Source organism: Myotis daubentonii, chromosome 2 (genome assembly GCF_963259705.1).
Source record: "Myotis daubentonii chromosome 2, mMyoDau2.1, whole genome shotgun sequence".
Lineage (NCBI taxonomy): Eukaryota > Metazoa > Chordata > Mammalia > Chiroptera > Vespertilionidae > Myotis > Myotis daubentonii.
Window position 1 is genome coordinate 220,131,259 of NC_081841.1, and position 22,331 is coordinate 220,153,589.

The 22,331-nt window shown below is 51.2% G+C and overlaps 1 protein-coding gene across 4 annotated transcripts in view; it reads left to right on the plus strand.

The window, feature by feature from the left end:
• The first annotated feature begins 7,035 nt into the window (after positions 1 to 7,035).
• Positions 7,036 to 22,331, plus strand: part of FBXO25 (F-box protein 25) — a 31,673-nt gene continuing 16,377 nt past the window's right edge. For 2 of the 4 annotated variants that reach the window (XM_059685819.1, XM_059685823.1), the window contains exons 1-4: positions 7,036 to 7,161; positions 15,234 to 15,371; positions 18,692 to 18,795; positions 20,808 to 20,857. In XM_059685819.1, coding sequence (XP_059541802.1) covers positions 15,238 to 15,371; positions 18,692 to 18,795; positions 20,808 to 20,857 — 288 coding nt within the window. In that variant the 5' untranslated portion in view covers positions 7,036 to 7,161; positions 15,234 to 15,237. Of the gene's footprint in view, positions 7,162 to 8,001; positions 8,086 to 14,741; positions 14,852 to 15,233; positions 15,372 to 18,691; positions 18,796 to 20,807; positions 20,858 to 22,331 lie in introns of those variants that run through there. The other 2 variants (XM_059685820.1, XM_059685822.1) reach the window with 2 other exon arrangements.

The window sequence follows — 22,331 nt, forward strand, 5'->3', positions numbered from 1 at the left end:
GGTTGTAGGCTCCATCCCCATTTGAGGAAAGAGGAGGCACCTGATAATTTATTCCCTCTCATAATTGCTGTTCCAATCCCTCTTCCCCTCCCTTCCTCTCTGAAATCAATAAAAATGTAAAAAGAAAGAAAGAAAGAAAGGAAGGAAGGAAGGAAGGAAGGAAGGAAGGAAGGAAGGAAGGAAGGAAGGAAGGAAGGAAGGAAGAAAGAAAGAAAGAAAGAAAGAAAGAAAGAAAGAAAGAAAGAAAGAAAGAAAGAAAGAAAGAAAGAAAATAAGGAAAGCTCGTCATGCCAGGTCAGGCTTCGTGCACCGTGAGGCCGGCTGCCTTAGCTGAGGTCAGTAACTCACCTGCTGTAACCAGGTTGGCTGGGGCTCAGATCTCAGACCTGGTGGAGAACCACGGCACTGACTGTAGAGCTGCAGCACTCTGAATATCTCCTCTGGTGCCTGAGGTTTTTATACACCTTCTCAAATGCTAACATCCAATCAGAACCCCTGGTCTAAACCCCATAATCCTAATGGGATTTATGCATTTCTCCCTATTAATTGATTGACCCAGATATCCCTTTAGGAAAGAGAAAATTAGGGAGGGGCAAGGTTGAGGACTGGCTCATTGATTCCTTCCAAAGGCACTGACTGAGGTGGACAGATGGCCCATAGTTATCCTACTTGGTGTGAGAGAGTGAAGGGTGTAATGGGTTCCTGATGTAAGAAAGGAAAAAAAACACAACCTGAGAGCATGGTTGCTGGGATCTTTGGCCACATTAGAGTAATCCAAATTATCCACAGCTAAAACAGGCGAGAAGACAATGGTGGCAGTCGCAAGAAAAAAAGACATGTGTCCATGCATCTAGTTGTCACTTAGGTTTTATATCAGGTGACACAGCAGCTCATGAGCTCCTTCTAGGAGCAGGCGGTGGTTGTTTGAGGATGTGGGGGGCCCTTCAGACAACAAGGCTTCTCTGAGGGAGGTCAGGACAGAATCACCATGAGAAGCAGGGTCAGGGCTGGGCAGCGTGGGGCTAAGCCATCCTAATGGAACCCTGTGAATGACCAAGGGCCATGTAACAGATGGATGTTTTCATTGGAGAGAAGAGAGATGGAAAGACTCTTCTCTGGGAGAATTTAGGACTTAAAAGGAGACAAGCTGGAGGGCAGACAGTGCCTTCCTAGAGGGCAAACGGAGAGATTCCATCTTCTGTCCCTCCCAGGAGGAAAGGGTGGGTCTCCACTGGAAAAGAAGGGATTAGCTCAGCAACTGGGTGGAGAACATTAAATCTAAGAATGTGATTAGAGGGAAAGAGGCCAGGCCTGGGAGTTAGACATTTTCAAGCCCAAGAGGCACTGAAGGCAGATGCATGGGCTCTTTTGGGATCTTGGAGCCCGGGAGAGAAATAAACATGGAACAATCACAGGTAACCCTGTCACATCATGGCAGCTGCCACAAGGTGACATTTATCTGCGTGTCGGGGTTCTTCCACAGATAACCCTTCCCAGGTAGCAAGTGCCTTCCCTCACTACATAGTGTCTTCATGGCCCCGTTTCTGCCCTCATGGCACCCCTTCACTTCACCACACCCCCAATGGTCTCCCCTATGACCACCGGCCCTCAGGTCCCTACTTCAGTAAGCCTGTCCCCCAATATCACTCTGCATTTGACTGACAGCCTGTTGTCTGCTGGAAGCCAGGGAGCAATCGTGGCTCCTTATGTTATGGGTTCAATCAGCCAGATAGACCACCGACTCAGAATTTAAATTTAAGAGCCTTTATTAAGCTGGCCAGCTGACTACAGTGCGTCCCTTCAGTAAGGGGCTTCGCAGCCTGCAGTGCCGACCGAGGGTACAGCAAAATCTTTTATTGCAAAAACTACATAATGTTTAAAAAACAACAACTACAAAGCATTTCATTAGCTGTTCCTTAGAAGTTCACAAAAACAAAGGGGAGGTAAACGGAGTCACACCTGGCTGGGGTGAATCATAATATATTGTTTTCTGAGACAATCTAGCAATTTTTCTCTGTCACGATCTCGGACCCTAATACAATCGGTAACCTTTCCATGCCTCAGTCCTTCCCCCTAGCACATTCCGTAACCCTTTCATGCCTCAGTCCCTCACCCTAGCACATTCCCTACTGGTCTTATGCCTGAATCAAATCCTTGATTCAGCGCCCTCCTCTAAGACTCTGGAGTATTGGGTGTGTAAAACCATTAACTTTACAGCCTGTATTCGATTTTGTATGAAATTGAGGAGGCATCTGGCAATGCAGGGGCCAAATATTAGCCCTAGGAGGAGTAGAATGACTGGTCCTGCCAAGGAGGAGAGCAGGGTAGTTAGCCAGGGGGGCCAGGAAAATAAATTCTCGTACCAATTGCCCTCAGCCCTTCTAGCCTCCTCTCGGTCAGCCAGCCGTTTTTGCAGCTGGCTAAGGCTTTTCCTGATCACGCCCGAGTGGTTGGTGTAGAAACAGCAGGTCTCCCCTAGGGCCAGACAGAGGCCTCCCTGCTTCAGGAAAAGCAGATCTGGGCCTCGTCTGTTTTGTAATACTACCTCTGCGAGTGAACTGAGGGAGTCCTCCAATTGGCTAACGGATTTTTCAAGCGAGCTTAAATTTTGATCTACCTGCCTGCTTAACTCTTTATAATTTTGGTGGCCGGTTGCTAGGGCGGCTGTTCCGATGGCCGTGGATCCTGCTAGTCCTATTCCCATAAGGAGGGGGACTAGGATGGGGGCCCTTCTAACCCTTTTGGGTTCGAGGTTCAAATGTTCTCGGCCCCCTTCTCCCGAATAGTAGTACACCTGAGGGAGGATATGAGTTAGAATGCAGAGTCCAGGGTCCGTCGGATTCTGGAGGACTGGAGAGAAGATGCAAGGGGTTACACCAGTTGTACATGCCCACCAAGTTCCTTCTGGCCCTACTAAGTAGGTGGGGGTCCCTCCTGTATGATTTTTTTGAAGTATGATAGAAGAATTACATAGATCTGTATAGGTGGAACTGCCAAGGGGGTAGTTCATAGGGTACACACAAGTCCCTGGGTTCAGGATGTCCCCAAGAGTAAGTCCTGGGTGCTTGTGTCCCCACATACACAGTCCAACTGGCAGACTTTCTGCCGAAAGGTACCTGATGGCAGAGGCGTCCTTCCCGAGCTGGGCCCCTGCCCCTACCCCAACATAATAAGGGGGTTCAGGGTTAAGGCACAGCCAGCAATCCGCAGTCAGGTTTGGGGAAGTGTGACTCAGGAAAGAAAACATTAAGTCTAGGTTCCCAGCAGCTGCCGGTTTGGTTTTCCTGCGCCTGTACCCAAAAGCTGTTGTAGGTCCTCCAGGGCTGCAGGGGGAGTAGGGCTGGGGTTCTCAGGCTTTTGTGACTCAGGGGAACCAGGAGGTTTGGCTGGGGCTGGGTGCTGTGACTGGCTGGGCCTCTCTGGCTTGTCTAGGGGATGCAAGGGGCCGATCGGGTTGAGCCACCGGGGAAGAGTCCGGCGTTGAATGGTGAAGAGCTGCCCCGGGTCTCGGCGGCTGACATAGGGTCTTAGTCCCCACGTCTTTCCCCCTTACCTTTGGTTAGTCCACCAGGCGAGAGGCATGAGGAAAACGGGGTTACAATTTCCGACAGCACAGTTCTTTGGGGCCCCAGGTCGAACCTCTCTGTTCGGACGGAGGAGCTTGTCGGTGGGAGGTTTTTTCCATAGGGCTAGGGTCGCACAACCCCAAGAGGCACAATAGAAGTCACCCTCTCCTCCACAGTTACTACCCCCTTCCCGGGGGCAGACATAATGTTCAGTGTGCCATAACTCTTGCTCTAGGGCTAAGTTTCCGCACCCATAACCCCTGGCTCCGGTGACCCAGGGATGCCCCCCCCCTCCCTCTACCCCCCAGCCATACCTGGTCGGTTTGGCCATGGGAATTTCCCCAGTTTTTCCCAAACAGTTTGCAGAGATCTCTCCTTTGTTCTTATTGTTTCTCCGGCCCCTTTGGCCTTTTCCCTCATTTATTGCCAGGAGGACCTTTGCCATCGGGTGTTTAAACATGCCGTCGGGTCCTCCCGATTGTTAAAAACCTTCTGGGCCACCTCAACCAACTCAGAGATTGATTTCCCCTCAAAGCCCTCTAACTTCTGCAATTTTTTCTGAATATCTGGGGCCGACTGGGAAACAAATGCCACAATGACAGCCCTCCGACTTTCCGGGGCATCAGGGTTAATGTGGGTATACACCCGATAGGCCTCGCACCGCCTCTCAAGGAAAGCTGCCGGGCTCTCATAGGCCCCTGGACTGTCTCTGTCACCTTAGAGAGGTTTGTGGGTCTCAGAGCAGCAGCTCGGATGCCCCCCCAATAGAGTCTGGCAATACCGATCGAGAGCCTCCTTTCCCCTCTCACTATTGGGGTTCCAGTTGGGCCGCCTGGAGGGAAACACAGCCTCTAATCTGTCTTGGTCAGATATAGGCTGCCCATCCGGACCCAGTACAAATCTCCTCCCTTCCGCCTTGACCCTCTCTCTTCTGAAGTGAAAAGGGTTTGCAATAACTGCTGACAATCACCCCAGGTAGGTTGATGGGTAAAAAAACACAGACTCCAAAAGAGAGATTAACCCCTGTGGGTTCTGGGAGAAAGAAGGATTCTGGTTCTTCCGATTGTACAGGTCACTAGTTGGAAAAGGGACATAAATCATGAAAGGCTGGCCGTCCAGGCCCAGGTCCGGTGGCCCAGCCTGCCTCACGGGCAGGAGAGGCGCTGGGGCCGCCTGCCCAACACCCCCGGAAGCTCCATATTCCGTTCCCTGTCCAGTATGGGACGGACTGAAGGGGTTGGAGGATGACAAAGCCCCTCCCGCCGGTGGCATCGGGGGAGGCAGGGGCTCTGGGTCAAGAGCCGGTGGCGTGGCCTGGGCCTGAGGCCTGGGCTCACCTGGATCCAGCGCCTGGAGAACATAGGGAGGCGGCCTGACCCCGGGGAGTGCCTCCTCACCCGGACCTTGCAGAACAGGGGGTTTTGCCCTTCTGGGCTGAAGCCAAGAGGACTGTCTGTCTCTGTCCCAATTTCTTTTCTTATTCTGACAACTCTTTAACCACCTTGGTTTTTCAGCCAAAATATCGACCCACACTTGAATACAGGGAATTTGGTCGGGGTGACCCAGCCGGCCGTAGACAACATGGTGAACCCGATAAGCAGTGGTTAAATCAAAAGTCCCTACGTCCGGCCATCCCACCTGGAAAGTGGGCCACTCCCGTTCACAGAATTTCTGCAAATCAAAAGCATTAACATCATATCCGTAGTCTCCGGCTCTCTTCTTGAAGTCCTGAAAATTCTTAAGAAATCATTGCAGCGGGTTGCACACAGAAGCAGACGACGACTGCCCCATTTTGACAAACACCAAGACAACAAACACTAAGACAAACAAACACCAGACAGACAAACCCAGTGCAGCCTACAGCCGCACGAACCAGGGACCCCGGCCATCGTCGTGGCCGCGGGTCAGGACCAGCAGTACTGCTGCATCCAGCCCTCTGTATAGGTCCTTCCGTGGGACGTCCCAATTCCTGTTTAACGACCAGTCCTTACCTCTCTCGAGAGTCCAGGTGGCTCGGTTTCCGAATTGAAAGTTTTTGGGTGGACTGGAGGCCTCCTTGGTAGTCGTTCCCCAGAGGGATGTGGGGTATCTCACTGTGTGCCCGGCGACAAGTGGGGGAGAGCCTCCTGCCTTAAATAGGGGGTCCCTCTCACCCCTGCTCAGGGAGAGCCTCCTGCCCTAAATAAGGGGTCCCTCTCACCCCTGCTAGGGATCCTGGGCGAGCCCCCAAATGTTATGGGTTCAATCAGCGAGATAGACCACGGACTCAAAATTTAAATTTTAAGAGCCTTTATTAAGCTGGCCAGCTGACTACAGCCGCGTAAGAGCCTCGCAGCTTGCAGTGCAGACCAAGAGTACAGCAAAGCCTTTTATCGGCAATACTACAAAGTATTTCTGAAAAGAAAAAAACAAACTGCAAAGCGGTTCATTAGCCATCTCTGATACTGGCTGGGTAAAAGTTCTCATAAAGTTTACAAGTACAAACGGGAGGAAAGCAACATCACACCTGGCTGGGTTTAATCATAACACATTGCTTTTCTAGCGAGACAATTAGCAATTTTTCTCTCCCGTGGTCCCTGCCCCTCAGCCTACTCAGTAATTCTTCTTTGCCAGGCCTCTGCCCCTAGCACAGTCAGGGCACATGCTCAGGGTGTGGGCTAGATCCCCGATAGGGGGTATGCAGGAGGCAGCCAATCAATGATGCTCTGTCATCATTGCTGTTTTTATCTCTCTCTCCCTTCCTCTCTGAAATCAATAAAAATATATTTAAAAATATGCTTCCTGCAGTGTGTTCCAAATACAAAACCACATTTGATAAAGAAAAGTACTAAGATCAGGTACCAGCCTCTGCTCACCATGCACCAAGCACTGCTTTAAATATTTGCATGGTGAGGACATGAGGCCAGACCGGATAAGGCGACCGTGCGTTCACAGGGTGGGCAGCCTTTCCGGACCCAGCCTCAGCGGTCCTGCTTCCAGCTGGACTCGGCCCACTGTGACCCGCACCTGCAGCCTTTCGGGGGTTCCTTCTCCTCGGGGAGATGGCCACCTTCTAGAAAGATCTGAACAATACCCTGAATTGCTTGTAAGTGCACAGCCCTTGCGCCTCAAACTACGTATAAAAAATAACCCGGCACACAGGTCTGAAAGCGAATCTCGGTCGCACTCGCTGCTCGTGGGTTTCGGTGCTTGGGGTGGGAACCGACTAGGTGGGGAGCCCTCTGGGGGCAGGCCCGGCGCCACCGGGATCAGGTGCTGCTGCTGCGAACACCACGGGCCCTGCTCCGCTTCCCCTCGCGGTGCCCCGCGCTGGCTGGGCGGGAGGAGGAGGAGGCCCCGGCGCGGGTGCAGCGTCTCCCCCCGGTGCAAGGACTACACTGCGGGGAGAGCGGGAGGATGCCCCACTGCGCATGCCCGCGCATTAGCCTCCCGACCCGGGTACCAACAGGGTCACGCGGCCCGCGTCGGCCAATCAGGACTGAGGGCGGGGCTTTCCGCAGCGACTTCCGGCAATAAACCCGGACGCGCCGCCGCGGTCAGGTGGGCTCCGCGGTGGCTGGCGCTGCAGGTGGGAGCGGGGACCCTCGGCGCGCAGGTAGGGACGGGGTGTGGCCGCCCGGAGCCCGCTGCCTTCGGGGGCTCGGCCCTGGCGGTGCCGGGGAGACGTCTGCGCGTGCTCGGCCGCCTTCCGTGCCCGCCCCCTCCGCCGGCGTCCGGCACCCGGGTCTCGCTCGCCGCGCCGACCTAGGGCCCGCCCTTCGCCGCTCTGCCTGGGGACCCGCGTCCCGGGGCGTTTGGGGCCGCCCCCACCCAGCCTCCCGCCGCCCCGGCTCCGCCCTCCGTCCCCGTCGTAGCTCCCGCGGACGCTTCCGTCCGCCCCGCCGCCTCCCTGGGCCGCGCAGACTCGTCCGGGAACTCGGGTTCCGTTTCCTCCAACCCCGGCCGTCCCGCCCCGTCGGAAAACGCCTTTTCTTCCCCCCTTTCCTGCGTCATCCTCCCCCTTTCCTCAGCGCCCGCCCCGTCCCCAGGACGCACCCAACGGGGGTCCCTCCGGGGCGCACCCAGCGGGGATCCCTCCCGGCCGCACCCAGCGGGGGTCCCTCCGGGGCCGCACCCAGAGGAGGTCCCTCCCAGGCGCACCCAGAGGGGGTCCCTCCGGGGCCGCACCCAGCGGGGGTCCCTCCCGGGCCGCACCCAGAGCGGGTCCCTCCCGGGCCGCACCCAGCGGGGGTCCCTCCCGGGCGCACCCAGAGGGGGTCCCTCCGGGGCCGCACCCAGAGGAGGTCCCTCCCAGGCGCACCCAGCGGGGGTCCCTCCGGGGCCGCACCCAGAGGAGGTCCCTCCCAGGCGCACCCAGCGGGGGTCCCTCCCAGGCCAGGGCAGCCAGCAGCGTGGCCCCAGCCCTCGGTTCAGTCCTCATGTCCTTCCGGGCCAGGACCTGCACTTGGAACCCCCATCCGCGTTCCGTCCTCAGTGAGGAGTTTTGTGGGGAGCACAGAGCAGTGAGAAAGGCCGGATGGTAAGCGGACGGTGACTCTGGCAGCAACGAAACTTATTTTTTCAAAACCGATGATGAAAATGACACATAAGGGGGCCTCCTTTGCCAGGTTTTTGCTCGGAAAGCGCCTCACATTGCCCTGCAACCCGCTGTTCTTGGTGGCGGTATGTTCGTGCTGTGGCTCCTGCTCACACTCACAGGTACTGATGGACGGCTGGCTGAGTCGCTCCTCTAACCGGAAAACAAGTAGAAAACATATATAGTCTTGTCTTTTTTCTGTTAATCCTCCCTCACCCGAGGATATTTTTATTTTTTCCATTGATTTTTCTTCTTCAAGATAGTGCAAGGGAGGGAGGTGGGGGGGGGGGGGAGGGAGAGAGAGAGAGAGAGAGAGAGAGAGAGAGAGAGAGACTGAGACTGACTGGTTGCCCCCTGGGCCCTGTATCAAACCGGAACCCAGGTCCATGCTCTTGACCAGGAATTGAACCCGACACAATTTGGTCCCAGGGCCAACGCTCTAACCCCTGAGCGCACTGCCCAGGGAAGCCTTTGAAAGTGTACTGAGTTATGTTTCCTGTCAGGTTTTCCTTGTCTTGGTGTTTTTATTTTTAAGCTAGAGGCCTGGTGGGTGCAGGACATTCGTGCACTGGGGGTAGGGGGGGCAGGAGGGGGTGTCCCTCAGCCCTGCCAGTGCCCTCTGGCAGTCCAGGACCCCTTGGGGGATGTCTGCTCTCCACGGGGAGCAGGCCTAAGCCAGCAGTTGGACATCCCCCAAGGGGTCTTTAGCTCTGCGTAGAGCAGTGGTTCTCAACCTTCCTAATGCCGCGGCCCTTTAACACAGCTCCTCATGTTGTGGTGACCCCCAACCATAAAATTATTTTTGTTGCTACTTCATAACTGTAACTTTGCTACTGTTATGAATCGTCATGTAAATATCTGATATGCAGGATGTATTTTCATTGTTATAAATTGAACATAATTAAAGCATAGTGATTAATCACAAAAACAATATGTAATTATATATGTGTTTTCCAATGGTCTTAGGTGACCCCTGTGAAAGGGTCGTTCGACCCCCAAAGGGGTTGTGACCCACAGGTTGAGAACCACTGCCGTAGAGGCTCCCGCCACTCCTGCTGCATTCACCAGCCATGAGCCCGGCTTCTGGCTGAGCTGCATTCCCAGACCACCAGGCAGCAGCTCCTGTGTTGAGTGTCTGCCCCCTGGTGGTCAGTGTGTGTCATAGCAACCGGTCGTTCCGCCATTCGGTCGATTTGCATATTACCCGTTTATTATATAGGAAGGATCAGTGGTTACTTTAGCTTATTTCTGGTATATGTGTAACAAAAGGTAAATGAGAAGAACTCCGCAGTTCTATGACCTCTGTTATAAGGCGTTCAGGCTGTGCTGTTACAAAAATACGCACCAAGCCTGGAGTGGCAGTCCACCAGTGTAAATGACGCTCCGCCAGCTGTTGGCCCCGTTTCTTCACCAACAGATGGGAGAATTAACCTGTGAGATGAGGGTGAGACATTGTCTGCCTTGTAGGGTGGTGTGAGGCCTACAGGAGATCAGGCAGGTAAACGGTTAGAGTAATGCCCTACCCGGACTAAGATCCAATAAATGTCTGCTGTTCGCATTGGTTACAAAAAGTATGCTTGCTGAAGGAGAGGCGTTTCCTGATGAGTCTGACGCTCTCGCGTCAGGAATTTCCACTGCAAGTGAACTTCCTGAGGCCCTGTCCCTCGCGCCCCACCCTCTTCTCGGCCCGTGAAGTCGAGATGAAGGGGAGGTTTAGCTGAGTTTGGGCCCGTGTGCTCTCTCGCATCAGTTGGCATAAAATTGGAAATTGTACCAGCTGTTTCACAGCTGAACCCCACCCTTTCAATAGTTGCTTTTACACATTTAATTTTCAACAGTGATTTCTAGTTTTTATTCCTGCATTTTGAAAATCTCAAAGGTAATTTTAATTAAAATAAATGTATATTATAAAACTCTAGCAGTTCAGGTCTGTGGCAGAACAGATACATAAATTCTCAAAAAGTGAGGGGCATCCTCATTCTAATTTATTTTGTTTTTTAATATATATTTTATTAATTTTTTTTACAGAGAGGAAGGGAGAGGGATAGAGAGTTAGAAACATTGATGAGAGAGAAACATCAATCAGCTGCCTCCTGCACACTCCCTACTGGGGATGTGTCTGCAACCAAGGTACATGCCCTTGACCAGAATCGAACCTGGGACCCTTCAGTCCGCAGGCCAATGCTCTATCCACTGAGCCAAACCAGTTAGGGCTCTAATTTATTTTTTATTTCAGAGAGAGCAAGGGGGAGAGAGAGAGGCTGCCCCCAACCAGGCATGTGCCCTGACTGGGAATCAAACTGTGACCTTCTGGTTCATGGATTGATGCTCAACCACTGAGCCACACTGGCTGGGCCCATCCTCATTCTAAAAGTTCATGATACCTACTGATTTGCAAAGTTAAATTGGAAATTTCTTTTTATAATGTATTTTTTTTATTGATTTCAGAGAGGAAGTGAGAGGGAGGGAGAAACATCAATGATGACAGAGAATCATTGATTGGCTGCCTACTGCAGGCCCCACACCAGGCTTCAAGCCCACAGCCCCCAGCATGTGCCCTGACTAGGAATTGAACCGTGACCTCCTGGTTCATAGGTTGACGCTCAACCACTGAGCCACCCGGCTGGGCAAAAATATTTTTGAAAATTTGAGACCCACGTCTTTGAAATTGCAATTTGTGATTGTCCCCCTCCCCGACCCCATAGCTTTTCTACTGTTTATAATAACTGCTTATGAAGGCTGCTTTTTAGTTCACAATCTGTAGATTATATTTTAAAGTAATCCAAAGAGCATATTATTGTAATTCAAAGAGCGTAACATGACAGATCTATGGAATGCACACATCTACAGTGAAACAAATATTTTCCTCTGTTAAAAAGAAAACTTTGGAAATGTGCTAATTTTATTTCCATTGTCCATGTAGCTGCATTTCACTCTTCCAACCCATGGAAATACAACTACTTAGCAGCTGAAAAATTCAGACCAACTGTGTTAATTTATGAAGAGTTTTTAAAGTAAAAGTGAATTATTTGTAGCATTTTGGTAGTTGTAAAGTAATTGAGTGTCTTACTAGGAACAGCCAGCTGACTCTCCACAGTGGAGACGCTGTGTAAATGGCTTGTGAGGCCTAATATACGTGTACTGAGTATGAGTGGGCATAGTCTCCAAACAGCCAAGTATAATGTTTGTGTGTCATACAGTTTAGAGTATTTTGTTACCTGAGATGTCGGCAAGTTGGTTTTGCCTGATCAGTTGTTATTTCTGCCTCTATTTTCCCATTTGATCTATAGGCCCTGGCAAGTAATTCTTAAAACAGTGTCTGTGTATGTTGCTACATGGCTTTGAAACTTTTAATTATCCTCTATAATAAAGGGCTAATATGCAAATTGTCCCCTCGGGGGTTTGACCGACTGGGAGTTCGACTGCTCACTATGATGTGCACTGACCACCAGGGGTGGCATGGAACGAGGGAAGGCCCCAGCTGGCAGCCAGCAGCTGGGGGGAAGGAAGACCCTGGCCAGCAGCTGGAAGGCCCCAATCAGCCCTGATGGCCTACCCGTGCACGCATTTCGTGCACCAGGCCTCCAGTCAGAGAATAAGGTCCCAATACCTTTGATAGTCAACATTCTCTGATGTGGCTTCTAGTCACCAATCTTGGTTTCTCTCTAGCAACCTTCCTGTAGCTTTCTCTATTTCAGCCAACCTGTTCTGCCCAGTATTCTCATGTGAGTCACGTACATTCCCATCTGCAGGTTTTTCCCGCCGCCACTTTGGTGATTGGTATGAAGGCCCTGCTGAGCTTCAAGGCTGAGCTCATGTTCTGTTCTCTTCAGAGGTTTCCCAGGGGTTTGCTTTTCTCTCTGAATTTCTTTCAGTTATTCCCTCTCTAGTACTCATTCAGAACCCACATTACAGAATTGCACATCCTAATATATATAAAGAGCTAGGTGCCGTCACGACCAAACGGGCGACTGGTCACCATGAAGTGATGGAGCACCTCTCGGTCCGCCCCCCCAAGCCCCCGAGCCGCTCACTATGGGGGGTGCTGGCGGTGGGGTGGGACTGGGGACTGTTGAGCGGTGGTGGCGGGCTGCTTCGCGGGGTGGCTGTGAGTTTAGCAGAGCAGTCATGGGGGAGGGGGGCAGCGAGTTTCACAGAGCAGTCACGGGTGGGGGAGAGGGAGTTTCACAGAGCGTTGAGCAGTGAGCTTCGCGGGGCGGCAGCAAGCCTCGCGGAGCAGTCGCAGGTTTGCAGAGCATCTTGGGGCGGGGAGCTTCACCTAGCGTTTCAGGGTGGCAGAGGCCATGCGACGGAGGCCAGGCTAGGCCCAGGGACTCTAACGGCGCACGATTTCGTGCACGCTGGACCTCTGGTATGTATATATTTGCATATGTTTTACGTATATCTGCATGTATTAATATTATTGTGTGTGGTTTTCTCTCTCTTTTTTAGTTTCTCAGCTAGATGGTGCACACTTAGGGAAGGTGCAGATAGCATAGTAATACATTTGTTCTGTGCTTACAGGTTTGTCATTGGAGTAATCCTGTAATTAGTTGGTCTGTTTAGCAATATTCTGCACAGTTGCCAACAGATTTTTCGTTTTTAATCACAGATTCGGAATCCATGGAATGATATTGAAAGATACTTTGATACTTTGACAGTCAAAGATGGTCCTAACAGACATTTTTCTTTGGTGTGTTTCTTATGAGACTACATCGCAGGACTTGCCTTTTGTAGAGTCTTCTCTGGCCTGTACCTGAAGCTTTATGAAAATAAAACAGAACATGCCCTAGATCAGCGGTTCTCAACCTGCGGGTCGCCAACCTGTGGGTTGCGACCCCTTGGGGGTCGAACGACCCTTTCACGGGGGTCGCCTAAGACCATCAGAAAACATATATAATTACATACTGTTTTTGTGATTAATCACTATGCTTTAATTATGTTCAATTTGTAACAATGAGAATACATCCTGCAAATCAGATATTTACTTGACAATTCATAACAGTAGCAACCTTATAGTTATGAAGTAGCAACGAAAATAATTTTATGGTTGGGGGTGACCACAACATGAGAAACTGTATTGAGGGTCGCGGCATTGGGAAGGTTGAGAACCACTGCTCTAGGTGATCCTGCCAATGGCTGGGCCTGCTGGCGGCTTTTGCATGTTAGTGGGGCTGGGCTGTGAAGCCAGTCTGAAAGGTGAGGCTTGTCAAAATAGTGTTAAGACTTAAGGAGTGATTTTAAGTGTCTTCTAAAGCAGGAACTTAAATTAATATATGACTGAAGGAGATGTGTTCTGGTTGTAAATCAGTTTAGCTGGTTTGGGGATTCTCTTCATCACACATTTCGTACATCCGTTCAGGAGCTGAGCACAGGTAGCTGACCCAGGAATCCTGTGGAAGACTTATCATTTCCTTCTGAGAATTTTGTCTCCTCTAAGCCATTGCAAACATCTATTTAATAACCTGCGTGAGTCAGACCGAACATAGTTGGAGATTGTATTTGAACATTTCCATCTCATGTGCCCTGTAAATACTCCACATTCGTGAAATACACTGAATCCGCGTTGGGACCTCAGATTGATATAACACATTATTCTGTTGAAACTATTTTTGGTTGAGTGATCAGCTACTGTGTTGTAGCTAAACTCAGTGTATAACTTTCAATTCTTACAGTACTGGCTTCTTTATAACATTTTCCTCTTTGTACATCATTTCTTTCTTAAAATACTTTGTTCTCTTGACATCCTGCTCTCCCTCCCTGAAAGCCTCTTCCTTTCAGCTTCCTTCCTGGGCTTATCTTCATCTGCGTGTCCTCTAGACGCAGTCTCTTTGCGGACTCTGTTCCTGGGGCTCTGATGGCCGCGTGTGCTTGCGTCCTGTGCTCTCCAGCCTGCTGTCTCCTGGCCATGGGTCTGTGGTGCCTGTGCTCACTCGGTGTTACCCAGCCCCTGCGTGTGCGGGCACTGTTCACCGTAGGCGGGTCACAGAGTTGAACAAGACGTGGCGTCTTCTTGGAGGAAGACAGACAGGAACCGCATACGTGTTCCAGACAGCGCCTCCCCCTGTGCCATCACTCGTCACGGCGAGAGACCTGGGAGGGGCAGCGGGCAGCGCGGGAGCTGTGAACGCTTCCCGACTTCGTGCCCAGCAAGGCCAGGGCAGGCAGCTGGAGGCAGTGGGAGAGCTGGTATTCCAGGTCTCACTCTCATCGGTTCCTAAGCTTTCGGGTTCATTTTAAGTCATATTTTTATACCTGGAGTCTAGTGTAGTGGCTGTCACCACAGGCACAGCAAAGCCCACAGGCATGTCCAAACTGAAATCAGCCCTCTTCTCTGTTCCAGCCGGCCGGGCACCGGGTCCTTTTGCTGGGAGCTCACATCCTTGTCGCTGGCTTCCCTAGGAGTTGGGGGAGCACAGAGAGAAGCCCCCCGATGGCCTCCCCCTCCTCAGTGGTTCTTCCCGCTGTTCCTCCTGTAGCCACGCCCTCTCACCACTTACAGGCCAATATTCAGTCCTAACTGTTTCCTCCAGGCGCACCCTCAGTCTGGTCTTCACAGTGTGACCCCAGCTTGTATGTAAAGCTCAGATGTGATCCAATCACTCACTGGAGGTTCCTTTCTGGGCCCTCGGACTCTGCCTGACTGTCCCCCATCACTTCTCCACTCTCAACTGCCCATTAAGCTTCAACCAGATCAAACTGCCTACAGGTGATGGACATGAACAGGCTTCCTTTATGTGCTCTGATTTCTGGCGAAGAGAGCTCTCTGTGTGGGATAACGCTCTGCGCCACCCCCCCCCCCACCCCCGCTGGTTCTCCAGCTGGGACCCAGCCCCTGGTGACCTGACTGAGCAGCATGGAGCTAGGAAACCCACCACTCCGCATCCCAGCCTGTCACTCAGCGCTGCCCGCTGCTGAGGCACTGTTATCGCCACCGCTTTGTCCCCCTGTCACACAGCACTTAATGCCTGTGCAGACATTTAAATATTAAGTAAGCACTTACTTTGTAAAGATTAATGAGAAGTGATCTCAGTGAAACGAAACTTGCCAATTACTCATACATTTTAAACGTGAATCAACTGTTTTTACAGAGCGATGCCGTTTCTGGGCCAGGACTGGCGATCTCCTGGATGGAGCTGGGTTAAAACGGAGGACGGCTGGAAGCGCTGTGAGCCCTGGCGGCAGGACCTGGACCGAGAGAGCGCCCAGCGCAGCATCCCGCACAGCATGTACGCGCAGCCCTGCGCCCGCCTGGCGCCCAGGGTTCATTTCCTCTCCAGGCGCTGCAAAGCTCTGTCACTGTCGTTTGGCTGCGAGTTGCCCTCGCCCAAGGCTGGTGGGAGGGAGGACGTTATGTAGCTCAGGTCTGAGCCAGGACATTGCCTGGTTCCTACACGTAGATGCTGCATTGTTACCGCGCGAGGGTCACTGCCCGACACCATGGAAGCCAGTGCTGTGAGGAAAGAAAAGACCTTCCATGGTGAGGCCGGCCAGCCAGGCTCCTCTCTGTCCCCCGACCGGGTCCAGGGAAGGTTCAGGGCCACGGGCACAGGCGGTTGTGGGAGCGCTGGCGAGCAGGTGTCGGTGGGCGTGTTTTTGGAATTCCACCAGAAGGCCCCTGTCTGCGGTTTTGGCTTGGTTTTTGTGAAGGAGGGGCCTTGCGGCGCAGTGTGGGGTCCTGCCTATGCAGACTCCGTAGCGTTGCCCGGGGATTCAGTGCTGTTCCCTGTGGGCTCTGGGAAGCTGAGATGGCACGGAGGCGCAAGGCCACGTGCACTGTGTCCTGCGCTGCCCGAACAGGACCCTTCTAGGGTTTCCCCTTTGCTTTTAACTTATTAAATCTTCACTGCATTGTTTTTACTTACATCTCATTCACATTCAGCTTCCTGTCTGAATGTGAATATTTTATGATTTATTTTGGTTACTGGGTTCACTGGGCATAGCAGTGGAGGTCATCGGAGACCTGGGGATTATCTTCAACTCTAGTCGTACCCAAGATATCCCAAGAGTGGGATTCTCTAAAAAAACACACATTTTTAAATTGTGGGTCTTCCAAGGAAAAAAGGAAAGAAACTGCATTTTTGGTTCCCTTACAAAAATGCAAAAACAGTCTCTGGTCAACACCAGGTCAGAGAATCCAGGGGCCCACTAGCCCTGGAAGTAAGAACTGTGCTCCGAGTCCTCAGCCCGGGAGACGCTCCTGTCCCCGCTCCTTTACTCGGACACACACACACGTGCCTCTGCGGGCGGTGGGCGGCTTTCAGTGACAGCCTGATGCCTTCCGTACATTGTCTTCTTCAGTGACTAGGAGGAAAGTGTGGTTAGACAGCTGGCACCGGCGTCAGACCAGCACGCGCCCAGGGCATTTGTGTGCCTGCCTGCTCGCGGGGATGCACCTGGACTCGGAGGTCTGTCCTGCCGCCCGGTGTCAGTGACAAGCCAGCAGGCGCATCCTCGTCCTGACCTGTGTGGCTGGAGAAGGGAGAGTTCTCCAGCAGAGACCCTGTTCTGTGCAGGAGAAATGTAGATTGTGTGTCATGTTTACAGGCTTCGGGCCGTGAGAGGGTGAAAAGGAAAGACATGGATAAGAATGAGCAAGCGCCATGTTCACCAAAGAAAAGGCATGAAAACATTTGCTTCAGAGAAATCGCCTTGGAGCCGCCAGAGAGGGCTGCGCTGAGCTGAGGGCCTGGAGAAGCGGAGGGGGGGGGGGGGGGGGGGGCTGGGCCTGGCCTGCGGGCAAGGCTCCTGTGCTTGGGAGAGTGCGATTTGCCAGGGGGCGTCTGGCCTTGGACATGACTTTGTCGGGAGGTTGGGAGTCCGTCTGCTCAGGTTCTGGTTGGTGGCTCAGAGTGGGCAGGTGGTGGGTTTCGGACCGCGCTGTCATTTGGAGGTTGCCCAGCCTGTTCACATCAGGTCTCTGTCCTTTGTACGTGAGGAGCTTGAGTTGTGACGTCTCCTTCATTTCTGGTTGAGTCTTTTTTTCTTAGCTAAATGCTTGTCAGTTTTGTTTATGTGTTTTAAAAAACCAGCTCCTAGTTTCATTGATTTTTTTTAAATCTCTATTTTGTTTATTTTTGCTCTGTTCTTCATTTCCTTTGTTCTTCTTTTTCTAGTTCCTTGAGGTGTGAAGTTAGGTGCTCATTTGAAAGGTTTCTTGTGTCTTGTTGAGGCTTTTATCACGGGAACCCTTTCTTAGAATTGCTTTGGCTGCATCCTGTAAGTTTTGGTGTATTTCCATTTTCATTCGTCTCAAGGTATTTTTATAATGTCTCTTTTGATTTCCTGTTTGACTCACAAGTTGTCCAATAGTGTGTTGTGTAATCACATATTTGTGATGTTCCTGTTTTATTCTTGTAATTGGTTTCAAGTTCATAAATCGTGGTCAGAAAAGGTACTTGATATGATTTCTTCTTTTTTTTAATCTTCAACCAAGGATATTTTTTCTATTGATCTTTAGAGAGAGTGGAAGGGAAGAGGAGGGGGGGAAGAGTGAGAGAGTGAGCGAGAGACAGGAACATCCATGTGAGAGAGACACCTGGATTGGCTGCCTCCAGCACTCACCCCGACTGGGGCAGGGATCACACCCGCAACCCAGGTACATGCCCTGAGACACTTTTATGCATGACTGATGTTTTAACCACTGAGCACACTGACCAGGACGCTTGATATGATTGCAATCTTAATTTCTTAAAGACTTGTTTTGTGGCTCAACATATGATCTGTCTTGGAAAATGTTCCATGTGTGCTTGAGCAGAATGTTCTCTTGCTTTTGCATGGAAAATTCCGTATATGTAAAGCCCATCTGCGCTAAATGTCCTTTATGGCCAGTGTTCACATTGGATCGGGGATGTAGCGAATCATTAGTCAGTGTTGGGCATGATCCTTCACATTAACGTTCCCAGAGTGTTTCCAGTTTTGTTTATAATCTCCCAGTTTTATTTTATTTTTAAAGGAAGGCACTTCTTTTTTTAAAAAAAAATATATATATATATATTTTATTGATTTTTTACAGAGAGGAAGGGAGAGGGATAGAGAGTTAGAAACATCGATGAGAGAGAAACATCGATCAGCTGCCTCCTGCACACACCCTACTGGGGATGTGCCCGCAACCAAGGTACATGCCCTTGACCGGAATCAAACCTGGGATCCTTTAGTCCGCAGGCTGACGCTCTATCCACTGAGCAAAACTGGTTAGGGCTGTAATCTCCGTTTTAATGAAGCATTTTGAAGTCTGAAACCGCATGAGCACATGAAAACCCTTGGGAACACTGGAACATGCCTCGCACTTCCTGGGCTAGCATTCTCCGAAGAACCGAGATAAGTCTTAGGTTTCTCAAAAGAAAAAGAATACATTAGACATTAGCTGTGTAATGTCAAGCTGTGATGTGTCGCTTTGAAAATGAACAGCTTGCTTTCAGAATTCAACAAGGTTTTTATTTTGATCTCCTAAATTGCAAGCCAGATACTTACTATCATTTTTTAAAAAGATAAGCCAAATGAAGATCTCCCTATAAATATATTTTAATAAAATCTATCTTTATTTCAGAATCCTAAATAGTGAAGATGACGACATATTTACTAATGAGGAGCATGGATATGCATCCAAGAAAAGGAAAAAGGACCATTTTAGAAATGACAGCAATACTCAATGTAAGATCATGTTTAACATGTTATATTTTACTGGAATATGTTGGCACACTAAGTCACTTCCACACGCGCACAGGAAAGGCGGCCCAGAGGTCTTAATAGTCCTTCTCCAGTGTTGCCCACAGGACTAGTGATCAAAGCTTTTGCAGCTCAATCATTTTTTTGTGTTTTTAAAAAATATGCTTTTACTAGAGGCCCAGTGCACGAATTTGTGTACAGGTGGGGTCCTGCCGGCCTTGCCCCAATTGGGGCGGATCGGGGCCAGGCCTGTCAGGAGGAGGAGACAGTGGGTGATTGGTCGGCCCACCCGCCGATCAGGGCCCCATCAGGGCTGGGTTGGCTGGGGGGAGTGTCCATGGGTGATTGGCCAGCAGGCCCTGCCCCTGATTGGGGTGAGGGGGCAGATTGGGGGCAGGGGTGGCCCTAGGGAGGGGCTGTGAATGGTGGGTTGGCCGGCCCCACCCCCAAATGGGGTGGTGGAGTGTATTGGGGCCGTGGGAGTTTGACCGGTCAGCCCCACTCCCTATTGGTGGGGGGGGCCGATCGGGGGCGGAACTGGCTGGGGAGAGGGGCTGCAGGCCGATCGGGATAGTGGGAGCTGATTGGAGTTGGGGTTGGCCGTGGGGAAGGGCTATGAGCAGTGGGCTGGCTGGCTCTGCCCCCGAATGGGGTGGGGGGGCCAGTTGGGGAATCAGTGACCATGGGTGGTTGGCCGCCAGCCCTGCCCCTGATCAGGGTGGGGGGCGGGGGAGATCTGGGGTGAGGCCGGGTGGGGGGAGGGGCTGCAGGAGGTTGGCTGGCTGGCCCCGCCCCCCTGACCGGGCTGGTTCACTGGCTGCAGTGGGCATCATGGCGACCGGTTGTTATGGCATTATGATCGCTGGCTTTTTATATATATAGATTGATTTCGGAGAGAGGAAGGGAGAGGGAGAGATAGAAACATCAATGATGAGAAAGAATCTTTAATTGGCTGCCTCCTGCACACCCCCTGCTGGGGATTGAGCTCGAAACCTGGGCATGTGCTCTGACTGGGAAGCAAACTATGACCTCCTGGTTCATGGGTTGATGCTCAACCATTTTGTTAGTAAGATTGGCAGAAACAAAACAAAGGGTAGCAAACCCACTGCAGAGCTCGCACATCCGAGCGACTGAACAGTGGTCGCCATCAGTTTGCTGCCAGGCACTGAGGCCCAGCCTGAGGCGTCTTGACTTTGGACTTTTGTGCAGGAGGCACTGCTGTTCGGAGCAAGACACAAAGGTGGTCAGAGCTGGTGAGCCCCTGGGGGAGGCAGGCACTCCCCTGTGCCGCCCCTGCTCTGCACTGAGCGTCTCTGTAAGTTGTGAGGAGTGCTCCCGTGTAGTCAGTCTGCTGAGGAAGGTCGGGCCCTGTGTCGGGGGGAGTTATCATGACCCTTGAAGCTTTAGGATTCAGTTACATGAAAAAATTTAATCAAATACAATTTAAAGGTAATGACGGAAGAATAGGACTTTTTATTGATTGTACTTTTATAATTACGTTTTCATATTTATAGTCATTAATAACTAATTTTCTAAGTTACTAAAAGTTGGCACTGTCTGAAAATCATATTTCATGTAAAGATGTGTTTCAGCACCTCTTAAACTAACGTTAGGAAACAGAATTTGCCCAGCCAGTGTGGCTCAGTGGTTTAGCATTGACCTATGAACCGGAAGGTCATGGTTCGATTTCCAGTCAGGGCACATGTCTGGGTTGTGTGCTTGACCCCAATGTGGGCGTGCAGGAGGCAGCCAATCCATGATTCTTTCTCATCATTGATGTTTCTATGTCTCTCTCCCTCTCCCTTCCTCTTTGAAATCAATAAAGTTAAATTTAGAAAAAAAGAAACAAAGAATTCTGTTCACATTTAACAAGTAAAGGCATCTCAATCTGTATATCAGATAATTTTGTTAACTTATGCAACTATTTTAAGTTCCTGAAAATCTTCATTTTGAAATTATTCCCCAGATTTTAAAAACAAAGTTAATTTCTGTTCTAGGTTTTTTTCGTGAAAAATGGATCTATGTCCACAAAGAAAGCACAAGAGAAGTAAGTATTCTGTTGTGAGTAAGCGTATATGTTTTGTCCTGTTGAACATGTAACTTCACATTAAATAAGTTACTTCTTTTGCAACATCAACCCTGTGAAGACGTCTGTGTGTGCGTGTGGTCGGTGCCCCTGGCACAAACCTGAATAAACAGAAGAAGGGTGGGCCTGCTCTCCCGAGAGCTGCTCCTGCGGAGCCCTGCTGCTAGCAGGGGCTGCGTGGGCCTGCCGGGCTGGGACGGGGAGAGCTCTAACCCTCCTTTCCCAGGCCGGGCAGCTGATGGGACGTCGTAACTGACTGTGACTGGGCAAAGAGCGGTGAACCTTCCCCCTCCTTCGCTTTGCCGAGTTGGAGAAGTGTTGCTATGAGCCATGAAACAGTCCACTCACTTCCACCTGTTTCCTTTCTCTCTGCTTAGTGTCCAGGGAGCTTACCTGCTTTGCAGTCTGAGGAACTCGGCACTTGCCTTATTTTGCAGCCACAGGGGAATGATTTGGGGAGTAATTGTTTAGTGTACATTCCGTTGGCGTAAGTTGCCTGTTCCAGAGGCGTTAGTAGCGGGTGACCTGAAACTGGCCCAGCTTCTGAGACACAACGTATTTGACTACTTGGTGGCGGTTAACATTGTTAGTGGGTACGGAGGGACTAATCCTTCGCATACAGTCTGATGCACCGTTACACGAATGTTTGGCAGAATCTAACATAATTTGAGCTGACTTAAGACTTTCAGATTTCATTTGCTCTGTGTTACCACACTGATGGCAGAAAAGAACCAACTTAGGCCAGTGCAAGCAACCGAACAGAACTTATGTGTCTGCAGGTGCCGGTGGATCTGTGATCCCGGGAGCACAGGGTAACCAGCTCAGGGCGGGAGCAGGGACGGACTGAGAGCTGGCACTTCTCTCGCCAGCTGTCTCGGCCTCACTCAGCTGTCAGTCCTCTCACCTGGATGGACCAGGTATCTCTGCTGCCCGTCTACATGGCCGACTGGCCGCCGCCTGCATGGCTCCAGGCCCCCACCAGGTGGCGAGCTCATGTGGTTCAGACGTGCGACGTGCTGTCCGCTCTGTGGATCAGATTTAAGTCCCCCAACAGAAGAGGCTGTTGTGAGAAGGGGCTGCCTGGACAGGCGTCTCCTACACCAGCACACAGAGCTCTGTTCATTGAGAAGACATTGGAGGAGAAGTACCAGCTGGGATCAAGTTCAGGTTCTGTCTAGGCTTTGCTCCCCACAGCCCCCCAGAAAATACTTTGCATACACTACATACTCCATAAAAATAGGTATTGAGTGCTGTGAGTGAATGCATCTTGTTGGTTTGTGCACCCAGTAGGACTCTTCTTGGGACTTGCACAAACCACAAGCCCTTCCCATGTGTCTTAGCTGCGCTAGGGCGAGCCTCCTCTTCTAGACCCTCCCCTGCCACCCTGGGGTTTTCTGTGATTGGCCCCTAGTTTGTCTGTCCCACGACTCTGAAT